Genomic DNA, 18,162 nt, shown 5'->3' with positions numbered 1-18,162 from the left:
CATCAGCTTTAGCCTCACAACTACGTCGTTCCACTTAAGTTCAGCTAAAGCGGGCTTCAGAAAAATTAAACCTTAATACTTTATGCTCAGCCTAATCTAATAAACTCCAGATAAGCATTGGCCCATTTAATCTACCCAGTTCAGCCCAATTTTCAATTCATTTAGCACCAGTGCCCTTCCTTTATTTATTCCTGCAAACATTAACAAAGCAATTTAAAAAATAAACTAGCAAAAGAAAATGAAAAATAAAGCCTTAAAAGAAATGAAGTTCTATTTTAAATTTTCTGAATATTTTTCTAAAAGAGAAAATACCTAATTATTTAAAAACCTATTTTATTTAACTAAAAAGGGAAATTAACACTATTTTTACAAAAACCTATTTTTATCCTAATTACTCTAAACTATACTATTTCTAAGGAATGAAAAACTAAAATATCCTAAAAGAAGAGTATTAGCACAGAAAAATGGGGAAAAATAAAGAGTTAACAAGGACCAATAGCTATGAGATAGTTATGCCTCCTCAGTTGTCAAATCTTCATCCAGTGTTCCATGTTTCACAGCATAGGCTGTATGTGTCAGACCCCTCTCATGTGCTTGAAGTTAATGATGTTCAGGTTAGAGATGATCTTTTGGTGGATGTTCAGCCTATTGGGATTGTGGCGAGCTAGACGAAGCAGCTTAGAGGAAAGATCATCAGTCTAGTAAAAGTTGTCTAGGATAGAAGAACAGGTGACTCTATGTGGGAGTTAGAGGGAGTCATGAGAGAGTCTTATCCTTACATGTTCTCTGATAAGTCTAATTTTCGATGTCGAAAATTTTTGTTGTTGGGGAGAATGTAAGAATCTAGAAATATGAGTATTAGAGTTTATAGGTATTTTGAAATAATAAGACCAGGTATTTTAGTTTTAAAACATTTCAATAATATAAATAGAATTTCTTAAACTCATCTTATTACTTAAAACACAAACCATCTCTCTAAAAACTCTTCTCTTGAATTCTCTACCTTATTTTTACCTTTTTTAACATTTGTGTCATCTCTTTAATGATCATGAAGTGTCTAAAGGCCCACAGTAGTAAGGTCTGCATTTCTAACCGATCATATTCTTGTATAGAGCAAGTAAGTTTCTGCTCATTTTTCCTTTCGCTGTTATGTTCCAAAAATTTCTAGTTTAGGGGTGACGCATGTGTCATCCACCTATCTTTTCTTGGTCCCTGTTGATTAGTGGTCCTAAGGACTCACTTTGATTTCAATTCCAAGGTGTTTAGTCATTTCTGGAGTTCTTTGCATTTAAAGCAACTATTGGACGTTCTTAGAGTTATGTAGTTCTTTTTTAGGTAAGGGAAGCTAGTGACTTGTATTTGATTCTATAATTGCTTTGATAGGTATAATTTATTATTTGTTAATGGATTATGTTGAATGGATTGAAGTGGAGATATATGTTTTGGTGTAACGTGTAATTTAATGATTTTGGTTGATCTTTAAATGCTTGTTGTTGTGAATAATATTTATGAAATGTGCTTATGTGATTAGGATTTGCTTTGGATATGATTTTTTGTGGTATTGGAGGTTGGTGATGTTGAATTTGGTTAAAGTGGGAGGAGAGTTGAACTAGTCTAGTTATAAGTGGTTTTGGTCAACTTTAGAGGTTGTGATGGGTGATTTCTAGAAGTATTAGTCTAAATGATGAAGTGATGACTTAGAGTCTGTAGTATTGTTTATTAGCATTGGTTGGAGTTGTGCATTAGTAAATTTGTGATCTAGAATAGAGTGATAAGTTATTGGTTATGTTTGGAAGGGGTTTTGAGTGGAAGTTAGGGGTCTAAAATGGTGAATTTTAAAAATAGTGGTTTTAATGGGTTTGAAGTGGTTGGAGTCTGTCTTAGAGTCATTTGTGACTTGTTCAGATCTCTAAGTTCCTCACAAATGAGTTAGAACTGGTGGAATATAATATTGGGCTCTAAAATGAGGTTTTAGTATATTTCTTGATGAAATCTTGTGGTAAAATAGTTTAAAACTAGTTTAGGTTAATTTGTATACACTTGGTTAAGTCTATAGTAGCTTAGAATCTAACTAGAAAGTGGTAGATGTTGGTAAAATTGCATATTATAGGTCATGGCGGGGTGTATGGGTGTTATTTATGCAGTTTGGATACTAAGGCACTGTGTAGAGAGGCTATGCGAGCAAAATGGGCTCGTTGGGCAAGTTTAGGGAAGTTTTGGCAATGGGTTACAGGGGCTATGATGGAAACCCATTTAGGGAATTCCATTCAAAGGAGTACGACCTTAAGCTAAGGCTAAGAAAGGGAAGTTGGAGAAGGAATTTTAGAAGCTCTTTCTTCATTTTCTTCTCTAAGTCTTAGTAGGATTCTCTTTAATATGTTTATATGTGTTTTGTAGGGTCTAATAAAGCTAGGAGATCATGGATCAACTAGCCAAGAAGCTTGATAAATTAAGAAGCAAGGAAACATCAAGAATGAAGAAGCAAGCCAAATCTTCACTTGGATGCATAGCAAGCTGCTTTGGAAGCCCACATGAGTCACATTCCAACCAGCAGCTTGGTTGAAGCTAAAGAAAGCCTTGTGCTCAGCGGATGAGGGCTTGAGTCCAGCGTCAACAAACGCACCAGCTGCCACTCACGTTTCTTCACTAGCTTCTTACTTGATTGGCCACGTAGCCACTCACGTTTCTTCACCCTTCATAGCTAGCACTTTCTCCATTGCATCATAGTTAACGTTAGCTAAATAGGCGTGAACCAGGGGCTTTGTTTCTCCTTTAAATAGCTTGCTCCATTGCTTGTAAACTTCACCTTTGAATGAAATTACAACATTTCTGTTGAATAATTTCTAGAATATCTCTTCTTCAAGGTCATGGCTAGGAGACTGAATCTCAATCTCCTCTAGCCACCTTCCCTAGTGGAATCACGCTAGGACTTCCTTTGCACTGCCATTTCACTTTATCACCGCTTCATCAGTTTTCATCACCGAACCACTATTCGACTCAGCCTTCATCTATTTCAATCTTAGCTTCATCACCGAGTCATCTAATCTACTTCAATCCAGCCACCGAACATCATTTGAAGAGTGGCTTCTAGAGTCTCCGCTTCCTCTGATCATCATCATCATTTTTCAACCCATTTCGATGCGTTGTCCAAGCACATCTTCCATTGATGCGTGCTTTTACGGTCCAAATCAAAGGAGAGTTTGGTTGATTTGTTCCTCCTCTCGAATCAGGCAAATCGTTCTTCCATCAGGCTAGGCGAGCTAGCTCGCGCATCTTTAGGAGTTTGCTGTTTCGGCTATCACTAGGCGAGTTTTTAGGGTGTTTGACAGAGATCTGCAACCGAGCCAGCTCGCTTAGCTTGGGAGGCTTGCTGTTTTGCCTCTCGCTAGGCGAGTAGAAGCTGTTCGTTGGCCGAGTGGGTTGAGATTCTTTGGGTATTTTATTTTCTAAAATGTTATGTGTTTGGATTTATATGGTATGATGTTTTATATGATACTCAAAGGTATGCTTCGAACACATGATGGTATGGGATTGAGGTTGTAAGGGTTCTAAGGAGAATTCTTAGTGTTTGTAACAAGTATTGTTGTTATAAATGGAAGAAGCTTTCATATGGAGGTTATTCTTACACTTTAATGATCATTCATGCGAAATTAGAGAAAGATGAGTCAAGTTATGAGAGTAGCAGAAGGTCTTTCCCTAGGGTCTTTCTCTTGTTGACAAAAGGCATTTTAACGAACTAACCTTGTGTGGTAGCTTTGAGTGGGTCAATTGTTTCCACCCAAGTGGGACAAAAGGCAATGGGTCGATTATTCTAATGACCCAACTCAATAATGACACTCAAATAATCAATTATCACTAAAGATAATTAATTGATTATTCCATAACCCAATCTCATTCTAAATAGAAATCAAGTGTTCAAAACACACATTCATCGTCCCCAAACCACGTGAAAACATACTTGACACATCATTTATGCATATAAACATATCTAAATACACACATAACACCAAAGGAATCATCTAAAACCCATCATCATGCAGATTACACTCAACCTCATCAAATATATTGCATAGAATCATCATACAGTCCTATACAACACACACATGCATATAACAACCCCTTATCCATACATACCTTCATCCCTTTTCTACAACCATACATACTATCATGAGAAAACCCAAAAACAACCATGCATGATTTCATATGAAAACCCAGTAATCATCATGATATTCACTATATCATAATGTAAGAACACATTCTCATACCTTTTAAGGAAAATAGAAAGTCATAACCCATATTTACATACGCATGCATCAAAACAAGGATTACCATTCAAGATAATGAAGAACATATACATTTAACATACATCAAAATGAATGTAAACTTCCCCATACCTTGGTCAATACAAGGGCTTTATCTACAACCCCAAACACAACAAATCTCTCTTTGCACTCACGGTTTATGCAATCTCCTTTTCCTCTCTCTAGAACACGTCCTTCTCTCTCCTTTCACGTAGGGTTTAAGGTTTCTAAAATGAAGCCCTCCCTCCATTCCACGTTCTATCTCTATCTTTTTAGTTTATTTTATTTAATTTGTATGTTTTTACTTCCCACGCTTCCATTTTTTGCACTTATTTAATAAAGGGTAAAAGACTTTTTTTACCCCTAGGTAAAAATATAATTAAATTTAAGGTCTCCTTTAAGCTTTCTCCCTAGGAATTGAACTCAGGACCATTCAATCCTAGACAACATCTCTACCAACAAGCCAACACATCACATTGGTAATAACACCCACGTATCACAATCCAACAAACATACTAAAACATGTGTTGCACTTTATTAAAATAAAATCAAAATGTTCTAATAAAGATGTACACACAAAATAACTTAGCCCATCAGAGAGCTCTCACTAAGTGAGCTACACAACACCTTGTTAAACATATCAACTCTTAAAAGAAATATACCCAAGTCTCAATATAACTTTATTTCTAAAACTCCTATTTTCTTGGGTCTTACATACTCCGATGCTAAAGTCAATAAAGATTTGGTCGTTCAAACAATTAATACGTATTATATGTAATCACCTACCTTTTGGTCTCAACTTGTATTTATGGTTTTCGGAATGTGCTTCAGATTAACGACGACCTAATTGTAGTCCAATTGTTGATAATCATACTTTACTCTAAGTTAATTAGTATTAGTGATAATTTCTTGGCCTATCAATGATAATTGATCGTCCGACCACTCGTCTATAATTGATCATCCGACCTTACGGTACAAATTGCAAAAACAAAATATTTGTAAATGAGTAACTCATTAACTCATGAATATCTGGTTAGTTGATATAGGTTAAAAAATTTATAACTCGCTTAAAAATGAGTTGGATTAAGTTAATAATTTTTTAACTCAATTCATAATAACTCAATCTGTGTGAACTGAATTGGTTCACTTTGATACGCCTAATGATTAAACAAATACTTTCACCGCATGAATATATTTTATATTTTGTTGTTATTAACACTTAATCAAAATTATGGATTTTGAACTTTTCTCTAACAAAAATAATTATGTATCTAAAATGAAACGCTTTGAGCATTGTGGTCCCATTGTGTTCCATTTGTTAGAACTTATTTTTAAGGTTTCTTCTAATTCTTGCATAATTGAATTATAATGTCATATTTTTATATCAGTGCTTGGTGGATGATATGCATATATATGGTTATGGAAAGTGAATGCCATGAGATTACATGTATTTCAGAGTGACAGTTATCTAGGTGTTAATCTCACATAATATTAGTATTTATTTTTATTAATAATCTAACTCAAGTGAAAGTATCATATGATGAAAAAACAATGAAAATTATTGTACATCATATAAAGAAGGAACTCTACAAAGGATTGTTGTAATTATACTGAGACAAGTTAATATCCAAACATATCTTAATCAGAAATTAAATATTAATCTCAAGTGGAAATATTTAATGTTATGATTTATTTGGTAATGCAAAAACTATGATTGATTTATGTGTTAATAATATTTTGTAAACTTTACCTATTCTGAAGATAATATTTGCATCTTTATTCGTGATAGTTTCGTGATTAAGCATAATTTTTTTTATATGTTGGGGATAATAAATTATACTTTCTTTAATGCATATGTATATACTTAATTTCTAAATCCACGTGTTTATATGCGTTTGTATATATTTTGCATTTGTGTTTATATTTTATTTTAATTATAAGTCATATAAATAGGCTTAAATTATGTAACTACTATCTATAAAAATACAAATTATTTATGTTATTAACAAAAAAAATTAAATGTGGAAACATTTAGGAATTTTTTTATTTCTTTCAAAAACATTTGATGACAGGGTAATAGTGCTTTCATATTAATGAATTCACATTAATAAAAAAATTATAAAAAAATCAAATTTATGGAGTAACAAAGTTATTATTTTAGATAATAATAATACAAAAGAAGACGTTTTATAGGTAGTAATGCAGTTTTAAAAATATTTCTATTTAATTTAAGGTAAAAAAAAATTTATAATAAAATATATATATTTTTTTATAAATTGATATATATATATTTACATTAAACTTATAATTTTGACATAAAAAAATTAAATCTGAAATATTGAAACTCTTAAAGTGTTTAGGTTCCCACTTGGCAGCACACACAGGTATCATTATTAAGCACCTGTTCACACACACTCTCCTCCCAGTAAACAATACTAGCCCTCCGCCGCCGCACGCCTCCGCGACGCGACGGGCCTCCTCCGCGAGGAGCCTGCTTCCTATCCGCTAATCGACCAGCTTTCCGGCGACTCAACGGGATTTCTTCATACCGCAACCGCAACCGCCGCCGCCTCTTCTCCTCCCGTAACAGTGAGAGCAAGATTTTCCTTGAAGGTACTTTGTTTTTGTTGTTATTACAGATTAATTGTAGTGAAATTTATTTCAGTGACTGAGATTGATATTGTGATTTTATACTCCAATCTAATGAATTTAGATTGTACATGTTCACGGATAAAGCATCTCGGTGTTATTAGTTTGAGTTATTCTCCCGAATCATGTTCTAATTTTGGTGAAATTTCTATCACTGGCTGAGGTTGATATTTTTATTTTTATTTGTTCCAATTTAATGAGTTCAGATTGTATATATTCACGGATAGAACATGTTGGAGTTATTAGGTTGAGTTATTCACCCACAACATGTTCCAGTTTTGGTGAAATTTCTATCAGTGGCTGAGATGGATATTGGATTTTATATGTTCTAATTTAATGAATTCAGATTGTACATGTTCACGGATAAAGCAAGTTGGATTTGTCTAAGTCATAGCAACTTAGAAGTTAAAGTAGTCATTGCTTTGTATTCTGTTTCAGCATATGATATTTGGAGTTTTCATTTTGTAGTCATTGACAATTTCCATTTTAGATTGGTATTCCTTCATTTTTTTTAAATTTAAGTGGGCCGGTGGGGCTGGTCTAAATTATTTTTTTTATTTTTCAGGTGGGCTGGATTGAGCCAGTCCATTGAGGAGGTGGGCCAAAGTGGGCTGGGTCAATCAGGCTGGGCTGGCCTGTTTTGACAGCCCTATTCGTAACCACTTTTTCAGAAAGGTTTTTCGTTTAGGCAAGATTTTGCAAGGACATGTCTGCTTTAAGCAGCTCAGTCCATTTCTGCAAAAATTTTCCACTTCTGGGAACAGTGAAAAATTATCATGGGAGCGTTCCACCAAAGATATTCTATTGGGAAAGCTTAAGTTTGCTTTGAGGAGTCATCAGGTGCATGAAGCATGGGAGTCCTTTCAGGATTTTAGAAGCCTTTATGGTTACCCTGAGGTTCATCTATTGAACCAACTCATTGTTCAATTGTCCTATTCTTCCAATCATGTTTGGATGCGAAAAGCTTGTGATTTGGTGTTGCAGATTGTTAGAGAGAAGTCTGGTTTACTTCATGATGATACCTTAACCAAACTTGCACTCTCCCTTGCTAGGTTGCAAATGCCATCCCCTGCCTCAGTGATACTTAGGTTGATGCTTGACAAAGGGTGTGTGCCCTCTATGCATTTATTGTCCTTGGTTGTTTTTCATATTGTGAAGTCAGAAATTGGAACACATCTTTCATCCAATTATCTGTTTCAAGTTTGTGATCTTTACAATTGCTTGAATGATAAGAAGGTTCACCATGCAGTCACAGTCAAGCTGGATACCTTGGTCTTTAACCTTGTTCTTGATGCTTGTGTGAAGTTTAAATTGTCTTTAAAAGGCCTGAGACTGATTGAATTAATGTCGCTGACTGGGACCGTGGCTGACGCACACTCCATTGTAATAATTTCACAGATTCTAGAGATGAATGGTCTGAGAGATGAAATGCAGGAATTGAAAGATCATATTGACAGAGTTTCGGCTGCTTATGTTTGTCACTATTGTCAGTTCTATGATAGTTTGCTGAGGTTGCACTTCAAATTTAATGACATTGATGCTGCAGCTAAGCTTGTTCTGGATATGACTAGCTCGCATAATTGTAATGTTAAGAAAGAATATGGGAAACACTTGCAGAATCCTTGTTTTATTTCCATTGGATCTCCTAACCTTAGGAGTGCATTGAAGATACACATTGAACCTGAGCAAATGTGTAAGGATTTTGTCCTTAAAGTTGAAAGCAGACAGGTTTTAATCTTCTATAGGGGTGGGAAACTAGTTCTTAGTAATAGAGCTTTGGCTAAGTTTATCAGTGGTTACAAGAAAGATGGGAGGATTGGTGAACTTTCAAAACTCTTACTTACTATTCAAGGGGAATTATGTTCAGTGGCAGGCTCCAGTTTGTGTTTTGATGTAATCAGTTCTTGTATTCAATTAGGATGGCTTGAGTGTGCTCATGACATTTTGGATGATATAGAGGTTACTGGTTCTCCAATGGGTCAGGATATGTATCTGTTACTTGTGTCGGCATACCAGAAGCGGGGATTGCAAAGAGAAGCAAAGGCACTACTAAAACAAATGAAAAAGGTTGGTTTGTTGAACACAGGGTTATCTGATGATGCTACGGGCAAACACAACCTCTGTGAAAAAACATTAAATTCACCTGGTAAAGCAGATTTGGCCATTGCCTTAGCTCAAATATTGGAAGATGAAGATCAGACAATTTTTCCTTTGGTGTATAACTTCAATTCTTCCATTTTCTTTTTCTGCAAGGCCAGAATGATAGAGGATGCATTAAAGGCATATAGAAGAATGCTTAGCATGAATGTTCAGCCCACAAGTCAAACTTTTTCCTTTTTAATGCGTGGATATTCTTCTCTTGGTATGTATCGTGAGATCACAATCTTGTGGCGAGACATTAAGAGATTCATGAAGAGTGACAATTTAGTGGGAAACAGAGATCTCTATGAGTTACTATTGCTAAACTTTCTTCGAGGTGGTTACTTTGAGAGAGTGATGGAGGTCATTAGCCATATGAGAGACCATAACATGTATGCTGACAAGTGGATTTACAAAATTGAGTTCCTTAGACTTCATAAAAATCTTTATAGGAGTTTAAAAGCATCAAATACAAGAACAGAAGCACAAAGCAAACGGCTTGAGCATGTTCAGGAATTTAGGAAATGGGTCGGTATTGATTAAAGAAGGTCTCTGATGAATATTCATGTGCCGTTGTACCTCCATGTTTTTCAGCAAACTCCTGTTAAGAAGGCCAAATTTCTAAATCCAGTGCTGTGCCAATGAATCCTTAAATATGTCAGAGTTTGGCCTCAATACTATCGAAGCAGGACAGGTTGTTCATTGCCGCAAAATGGTTAGTTTGTTATTCTACCAAAACCATGAAGGCTAATAATAAAAAATGATCTAGGGACATGCCACACACCCAAATTGCCCTGATTGAGGAACTCCATAGAGCAATTTGGCCGAACAATTTAAGATCAGTTGAGTAATAATTTCTCAACATGAACTAAACCCTCTTTTTTGTGGCATAATAAGTAACTAACTGATCTTTGTCACTGTCTTCCATAGATAAGCCTAAATTTGTTTCACACTGCATTTAGAATTGATAATCTGTTTTTGCATATTCTAATTTTTATTTGAATTAAAACTATCATTATCTTTACTCTTTGAGAGAAAGGTGACTCTGATATTTAACTTTGGATTGGTCTCTCTAAATAATATGAATAACACTTAATATATATATATATATATATATATATATATATATATATATATATATATAGATATAGATATATATATATTTGTGGCAATTAGCAAATCATCCGTCCATTATGTAAAAGTTCTTTTATAATATTTCTGATTTCTGATAGGTTCCAGGAAGTTATAGAATGAGTTACAAAGTGGTTCGAAAATTGGTTCAGTGGTAATAGTTGGAAATGTGGAGGGATTATAAATTAGATGGCTAAGAGGGAGATTCACATGGTTTTTCTCCTTACTATGTGTATGTAAATTAGATTCAACTGATGATGATTCATGTATCAATTAAACTGCAAGTAATTATATTTTGAAGGTTATTTTTCTTTAGATAACGGGGTAGGTAGAGAGTCTTTTGATAAACAATCTAAATCAACTGAGAACTCCAGTTCTGACTGAACATCTGTTGCATATTTTAGCCGCATGTCACCATTTGGAATGCACTTTCTTCTGCGTTGAGTTTGATCCACGTAATAGTGAATTAGCTAACATGGAGTGATCTTATGTGTAGTAACTTCGTCTGGGCCTTTGATGATGGCCACTATTTGCATATGCTCAATAATTCTGGCGTTCCCATGTTGTATTCAAATATTGAAGCAATTAATTGTTTTGGTGTTTGTTTTATGGATTATATTGTAATGTTAATATATTGTCTTTGACTTTCTTTGCATTAAACAGTTACGTATTGTTTTCGAATCCAATGCTCCTAATGTTTTTGGACTTGGGGAGTTTCGTGCATGATGGTCACTATATGTTTTGTGGACTTCAAAGCTATTTTGTTATTTCCTACTGGTAGACAACTAAATGAAGCTGATGTAAGTGATAATTCCCTAAATCCAGCCAGAGTTAGTCAGAAACCAACTTGATGAAAAAATTCTCACCTGCATTTATGCAACAGAAGTTTCATTTAGGGGAAGATATGGAACGTCTTGATTACTCTATTTTGTTGATGACACTGTATACATGCTGTATATTCTCAATATAAAAGTTTCTTTTATTTCTTTGTAGAATCCTGCTGACATAGAAAGATTGGGATAAAGTTAGTTACTGTTTAAACTTTTTAGGTTGCTGTTTAAACTTTACTGTTATTAAAGTGAATGTAATCTACAATAGCTATTGTCATAAGCCAAAACCCGTTATTTGGTTCTAAATACGAATCGTTTTTCCAATATGGAAAAGAAATTAAATCAAATGAAGTTTCATTGTCATAATTCGTTTTCTATGGTGTTACTTCAAAATATGTAAAATTTATCGAAAAGGCTCATATATAAGAATGCTGTCTATTTCAAATCAGATTGAATAGACAATTTCAAATTGATTATACCAATAACACCCACAAAAATTACAAAAGCTAGAAAAGTATTCGATGGATAAAGAAAACAAAAAAAAAATGGGTGTGAAGCTTAAGCATGTGGTTAACAAACATTAAGTATTTTTACTCTAAAATCATGTCAAAGGTATCAGTTGCTTCCACGTTAAACAACTACATTAATAAAAGTCAACTTTGTTATGAGAAGAAAAAAATGGAATGAAAAGCAATTCTCTTGTGTAAGCTAAATTATGAAACTACAAGGGTTCCACATGAACAAATTTAAAAGGGTATGGCGTCTTTGTCAAATGACCTTGATTCTGTCGTTTTGTTCAAGAGGATAACATTATTGTAATTCACAATTTGGAGATCAAACTAAAAGCATAATCAAACAAACAGTGTGGAATAAAATATTTAAATGAGTAATTAGTTTTACAATGATAAAATCCAAAGAGTAGATTTTTTGTATTTTATATCATTTCAAATATACATAAATACATGTTATAAAAGTAAGATTAATCAAAAGAAAAATAAATTGAGTCTTGATTTGTAAATGAAAAGTAAAGAGAAGAGTGGCGTTTTGGCAAATATAGGTGAAACATTTGATTCATTAGTCTTAAAATGAAACATGTTAATCACACATGAAAAATTATAGATTTTAAATTAAAATTACTTACATAAAGAAGTCGTGACTCTGAATATATGGTGAGATAAGTAGGTTATGCTTATATTTAAAAAGAGTTGACCACAACTTCACAATATAAAAGTCACTAAAAATGGCGATAAGATTGAAATTTGATCCATGCAATTTTTTTCTATGTAGCTGGTTCACTAATACACGAAACTAAGTTACTATTTTCATATGTTACTCATTAATTAATAAAAAGGAAGACGTAATTAATCAATAAGCAATACTGATATTAGAGTGGACATAGGAATCTAAAATCTATAAAATATAGAGTAGGTAAATATTCTTATAAATATTTTCCGGTTTTTAACTTTTTATATTTCTTTAATATTTTATATTAAGCTACTTACTATTTTTCGTGAATTAACTTTATAATTAATAGTTTTAATACTCTTTATATAACTCATTCTTTAAGTGAAACAATATTTATTTTACGGTATAGAATGATGTTTGTAAGACTATTATGTCATTCCTTACTTCATAATTTGTTATGAAAGATTAAGGTCCTCAGCAATTTTAAGGGCTGCAGTAGCAAGACATGCAGGTAGTTTATTTCTTTTGCCAATGAAATTATACTGAGGAGATCATATATAGAATGAACATGGCCTAATGTCTTTTCTAAGTTTTGTTGGATTTATAATTTTGCTAATGGAAATTCATTGTCTAATCCATAAGATCACATTTGTAAGAACCTAGAAAATAGAGTATTAGAGTATATAGGTGTATTAAAATAATGAGACGAGCTTTTTACTTTAAAAATAATCTTATAATATAGATAGAACTTTCTAAAGCTCGGTTCATTATCTTAAACACTTCATCTCTCTAAAACTTTCGTTCTCTACTCGTTCTCTGCCTTCTCTCTAGCTTTCCTTCTTACTGAGTTGTTGGATTGACGATCAGGAGGTGCCCAGACGTCCACAGCGTAAAGGGCTTCATAACTGACCAATCAATTTCTCAATTCTAGTGGGTAAGTTGTTCTTCCCTTTTTCTCTGCTGTTTTTGAACCTAGACCATGCAATCTCTGCTAGTTGCATGTGTCTTGTGCGTTTTCTCATCCATTCCCTGTCCAATTCTAGCTCTAAGAGCTGTTCTTGATCACCAATTGGTGATTTGTAGGGTCCTGTTGAGTTTTCTTGCGGTGCAAGGTATTGTAGAGGTGATCTGGTGAGCTGTCCTGTGAATCTTTGAGGTAAGGGGAGTTAGATTTATGTTTAAATTGGTAGTTTGATAGGTGTGTGTACTGAATTCTGCATTTTGTTACTGTTTGAGCTGAAATGTAGTTCTTGTGTAGATTAAATCACGTATTCTTTGAATGTTTATTGATGAAACTGTGAAATCTTGTTTGTGAATTGATTAGATGTGATGTGCAAATGTAATTGAGTATGTTAGATGATTGTATTCTGTTATAATATTGATTAGATAGAAAGTTAAGTGAATTGGTAGTGTTTTAGGTCCTTTTAGAGGAAGTCAGGTAGTAAATTTGAGAATTTGAGGTCAGTGGCTTGTTTGGTCTGTTTAGGCAGTATAGGTAAGTCATTTGTAACTTGTGTGAGTCTTTTAAATGGTCAAAAACCTGTGCAAAGTGGTAGAATTGAATTTGGGTCTTTAAGTTGAGGAATTGAATGTTTTAGAGTAAGAATTGATTCATAATCACTTTATATTTGTGGTAAGCATGTTTAGGATATCTTAGACAAGTTTAATTAGGTATATAATACAATCTAGGAGTGTTAGAAGTTGGGAGAAATGGTTAGAATTGGTATGTTGTGGTTGAGTTGCATAAATCTGCAGAATTTCGTTCCGTAGATTATGCAGACTCGCTCTGCGAATAGTTTTGCATAGCGAGTCGCTATGGTGAGTTGCTCTCTGCCAAGGGCATTCGCACAGCGAGTTGGTGCGTTGTGCGAATGACTTGAGAGGTTTCTCCTGTCTAGACATTCGCACAACGAGTTTGTGCATTGTGCAAATGGTTGGAGAGGGTTGGTCTCTGTCTACCAGTTCGCATGGCGAATCAGGGCGCTACACGCCTGGTTGGGGTTTGGAGTTATTTCTAATTTTATTCGAATAGCGAAAAAGGAAGCATAGCGAGTGATTTGGGAAGGTTGGTCTCTGTCTGGGTTCTCACATAGCGACCTGGGGCGCTATGCGAGAGGTTGAGGTCTAGTACCTCTGCGAGTTAATTCACATAGCGAGACAGATCACTATGCGAGGGACTCCTGGTTTTGCCTTGCAAATTGGGTGCGCAGAGTGAAAGGTTTGAAACAGTTTCTCTTTAATTACTTTGTTTTGAGTTGATTAAAGTACTTGTGGTATGTATTGTGAATTATGTTTGAAGGTGGATGTTTGTATATAATTGAAAATTATTATGAGTTCAATTCCAAATAAAAAGTATGTGATTTAAAGGGGTGAAGGTAAGTTTCATTGTAGAATCTCTTGTGAGATTCCAGGTTGTTTAGAATGAATGCAAGAGCTCAGTCTTGGGGATTATCCTGAAACTCCAATGGTCTTTCATTCTTAAGTAGAGAGGATTGAACCATGTCGTGAGGAGTAGCAGGAGGTCTTAGTCTTGGGGGCTTCCAATATGTCTCAAGGCCCGGAATAGACTAACCTCGTGAGTGTGGTAGAGTAAAACCCATTGGCAATGGCTTTGCAAAACAGTAGAGGCCACCACAAGTGCATAACCCGCCATAGCTCGACAATCAATCTAAGTTCGGACAAGTCAAGTCTAGAATATAACATGTTAGGATGTGTGATCTAGTATACTTTGGTTGAGTGGACTTTGTATGTTACATGCTATTATAACTGTATGATCTTTGTATATTTAGCTCACCCTTCTCCTTGTGTTTGTATGTTGTTTGTGTGGTGTTTTATTTTGCAATGATCATCCATTTGGATGTGAGCAGAGGTAGACAAGGTTCCTCTGGAGCAGGCCTTTGAGGGTGATGACGTTGCTGTCTAGTTTAGTTAGGATTTCTGAGTTATTTTGTATAGTTTTGAAATACTCTATTGTATATAAAGTTTCAAATTTTATAGTCATTTTGGATGACTGTAATGTCGGTATCAGGACAACCGGTATCGTAGAGTTGTGCAACGGAATAAAATAGCGGAAAGCATGTTACAGTCACAAATCAAGTTAAAATAGTTAGTTTCAAAATTTATTTTCTTAGAGAACTTTTATAAAACAGTTGATGTGCTAAGAGTTTAAAGAGTGTAGAGTTCAAGAAAATCAACATAGAAATTTTATCCTAGTTCGAATCAAAAGATTCTACGTCCAGTCAGTAATCACTATGAATAGTGATTAACCTTTTTCACTAAAATAATGTTTGTACAGATTACAAGATATGAAGTAAAGATTAAGAAATGAGAACATCTTTCGTTCGACAAACGAAAGGAAGAACCTTCCTTCGACAAACAAACCGGAAGAACCTTCCTTCGACAAACGAATCGGAAGAACCTGCTCAGTCAACTTGAAGAGAACCGCTCTGACCTAAGACACACTAAGCGCGAGCTTCTCCTATTCACAAGACTTGACTTAAGCAACTCTATCACTTGAGAACTTCCTCAGACAAATTGTATTCTCAAATGGCATAGATCCATTTTCACTCTCAAAGAGCTTGCCTTAGGCACAAAGCTCTAATACTCTCAAAATGAAAAGTTAACCCTCTAAGGGTTTTAAAACAACTATATATAGACAGTTGGTCTGAAATTTAAAAGACACATTACAACTGCCAGTGATAATTGATTATTGTTAGTTTTAATTGATTATTCAAGTCCTTTATAGGATTTTTCAAAAAGTGATAATCAATTATCCTGAGGAACAATCAATTATTCCAAGGACATGGGCAGTTCTCATCAGGACCAGTGATAATCGATTATTTGAAGTAATAATCGATTATTGCAGAGCGAAATGGTTTTTCAGGAAAGCTCATGATAATCGATTATTCCACCACATAATCGATTATATACGTAACTATCTTAGAGATATGAGATTTCTAAGTTTTACATGTTTGAAATCTTTCCTAATATATTTGCAAACTACAAAAGTGCTTTTAAAACAATTATAACTTGATTCTTCGAGTTTATTTCTTGCAGCATCATCAAAATCATTTATCTTCAAAGTACCAATGCTCCTTATTGGTAACAATCTCCCCCTTTTTTATGATGATAAAAAATCTCTTGTTTAAAAGCATTTCTAAATATCTGCACAGATTTCAGACTTACAAACATACAACATGTTAGTAATAACTACACTAGTTTAGAAGTTTTCTCCCCCTTTTTTATCATGGGAAAAAAGTAAATGGAATCTCCCCCTCAAGTTTTGCTCGCCCTCAACAAACAAATGCAATTCAAATATTATAAAATTATTGAGTACCAGATGCAATTCAAATATTATAAGGGGAAAAGAGTAATTGATCTAGAATAGAGATAAATAACAAGATATCAAACAAACTCATATATCTCCCCCTCAAATAGGTACCGTTTATCACAAGATTCTGACATAAGATGTCAATACAAATTTCTCCTCTTTTTATCATAAGCAAAAAAATCGTTAATAAAAATTCCTCCTCAAATGGTTCTCCCCCTCAACAAAAGAATGGATGCATTTCTTTCAAAACAGAATAAAATTTAAATTTTCATAACATGAAAGAGAAAAATACATCATGAATTACAAAATGGAAATTTAACTCTAATCAAGAAATGAAATTAAGACTTAGAAAGGAGGAATTGGAGGATAATCAGGAGGTTGAAGACGTCAATCAAAAAATTTCTCTCTCTTTTTTTTATCATATTCAAAAGATCATCTAATCTTGATGCTCTCCCTAAATTAATTAAATCAAAAAGAACTTAGGTCATTTTAATTCAATAAAAATTACTCCCCTAAAAGTAATATTTCCCTTTAAAATCAAAAATAGATTCAAAAAAAAATTTTAAAAAAAAGTTTTTTTTTTACGTTTTAACTTAAGATAATCGGTTATTCACAAAATAATCGATTATTTGCAAGCCAAATTTGTACGTTAGAGTGAAAATGACCTTGATAATCGATTATCATCCCTTAGTAATCGATTATTTACGTTAATTTCCGAAAAATGCAAATTTAGGCCAAATTTTCAACCTAAGACACATCTACCATTCATAAATTATTTTCAAAACTCTTAAAAATTACTAGGATACCATACAACTTTCTTTTCTTTTTGAGAATTCAACCTGCAAAACAAAACAATAGAGTTTTGGTCCCCATAATCTCATTTGGGTCCTTTGAGGTTAGAGGAAAATTACTTTATAACAGGAATCCAAACATATTTTCCATTAGGAACATCAAAATGTTTTATTCTACATTTATTTGAAGTGTGCCCCTTTTTCATATAGTAAAAACATGTGACATCATTTGGGTTTCTATAACACAGTTCCTTTTTCAACCCATACTCTACGGACTCTTTTAATTTGGTTTTTACTTTTAAAAACACTTTTGTTTTTATAAACCTTTTTCTAGTTGCAACTTCAAGAAGATTTTCAAGAATATCAATGTCAAGGATATGACTCTTACATGAAAGACAATCAACAGGATGTTCAACATTTGAAGACTCTTTCATTTCCAAGTTGCAAATTTTATTTCTCAAACTTACTTCCTCATCTAATGCCTTCTCATATTTAATTCGCAATTCTTTAAATTCCTTTTGCAAATTTTTATGAGCAACATTCAATTTTTCAGATTCATCAAGCAATTCAAGAAAAGTCTTTTGTACATCAAATTCACTAGTCTCAAGGCTAGAGCAACTTACTTGGCTTGCAGTGTCATCAATAATAACAGTTAAACACAAGTTGGCTTCTTCATTGGAGACACTTGAACTAGAAGTGCTTGATGCATTATCCTCTCACGCAGCATAAGGATTCTTCTTCTTGAAAGACTTCTTTTTGAGGTTTGGACAATCTGCATTAACGTGCCCTTTTTCTCTACAACCATA

At 33.8% G+C, this 18,162-nt stretch overlaps 1 protein-coding gene across 1 annotated transcript; it reads left to right on the top strand.

The window, feature by feature from the left end:
- Positions 1-464: 464 nt before the first annotated feature.
- On the top strand, positions 465-11,268 carry LOC108339237 (pentatricopeptide repeat-containing protein At4g17616). Its single transcript, XM_052878128.1, has 4 exons — positions 465-614; positions 6,741-6,914; positions 7,530-9,804; positions 10,884-11,268. Exons 1-3 carry the CDS (start codon positions 465-467, stop codon positions 9,630-9,632), a joined length of 2,427 nt encoding a protein of 808 aa, XP_052734088.1. The 3' UTR covers positions 9,633-9,804; positions 10,884-11,268.
- The last annotated feature ends 6,894 nt before the right edge of the window (positions 11,269-18,162 follow it).

The sequence above is a fragment of the Vigna angularis genome, chromosome 5 (genome assembly GCF_016808095.1).
Source record: "Vigna angularis cultivar LongXiaoDou No.4 chromosome 5, ASM1680809v1, whole genome shotgun sequence".
Taxonomy (NCBI): Eukaryota; Viridiplantae; Streptophyta; class Magnoliopsida; order Fabales; family Fabaceae; genus Vigna; species Vigna angularis.
The sequence above is the reverse complement of the archived record's forward strand: the minus strand, read 5'-3'. Positions and strand labels throughout refer to the sequence as shown.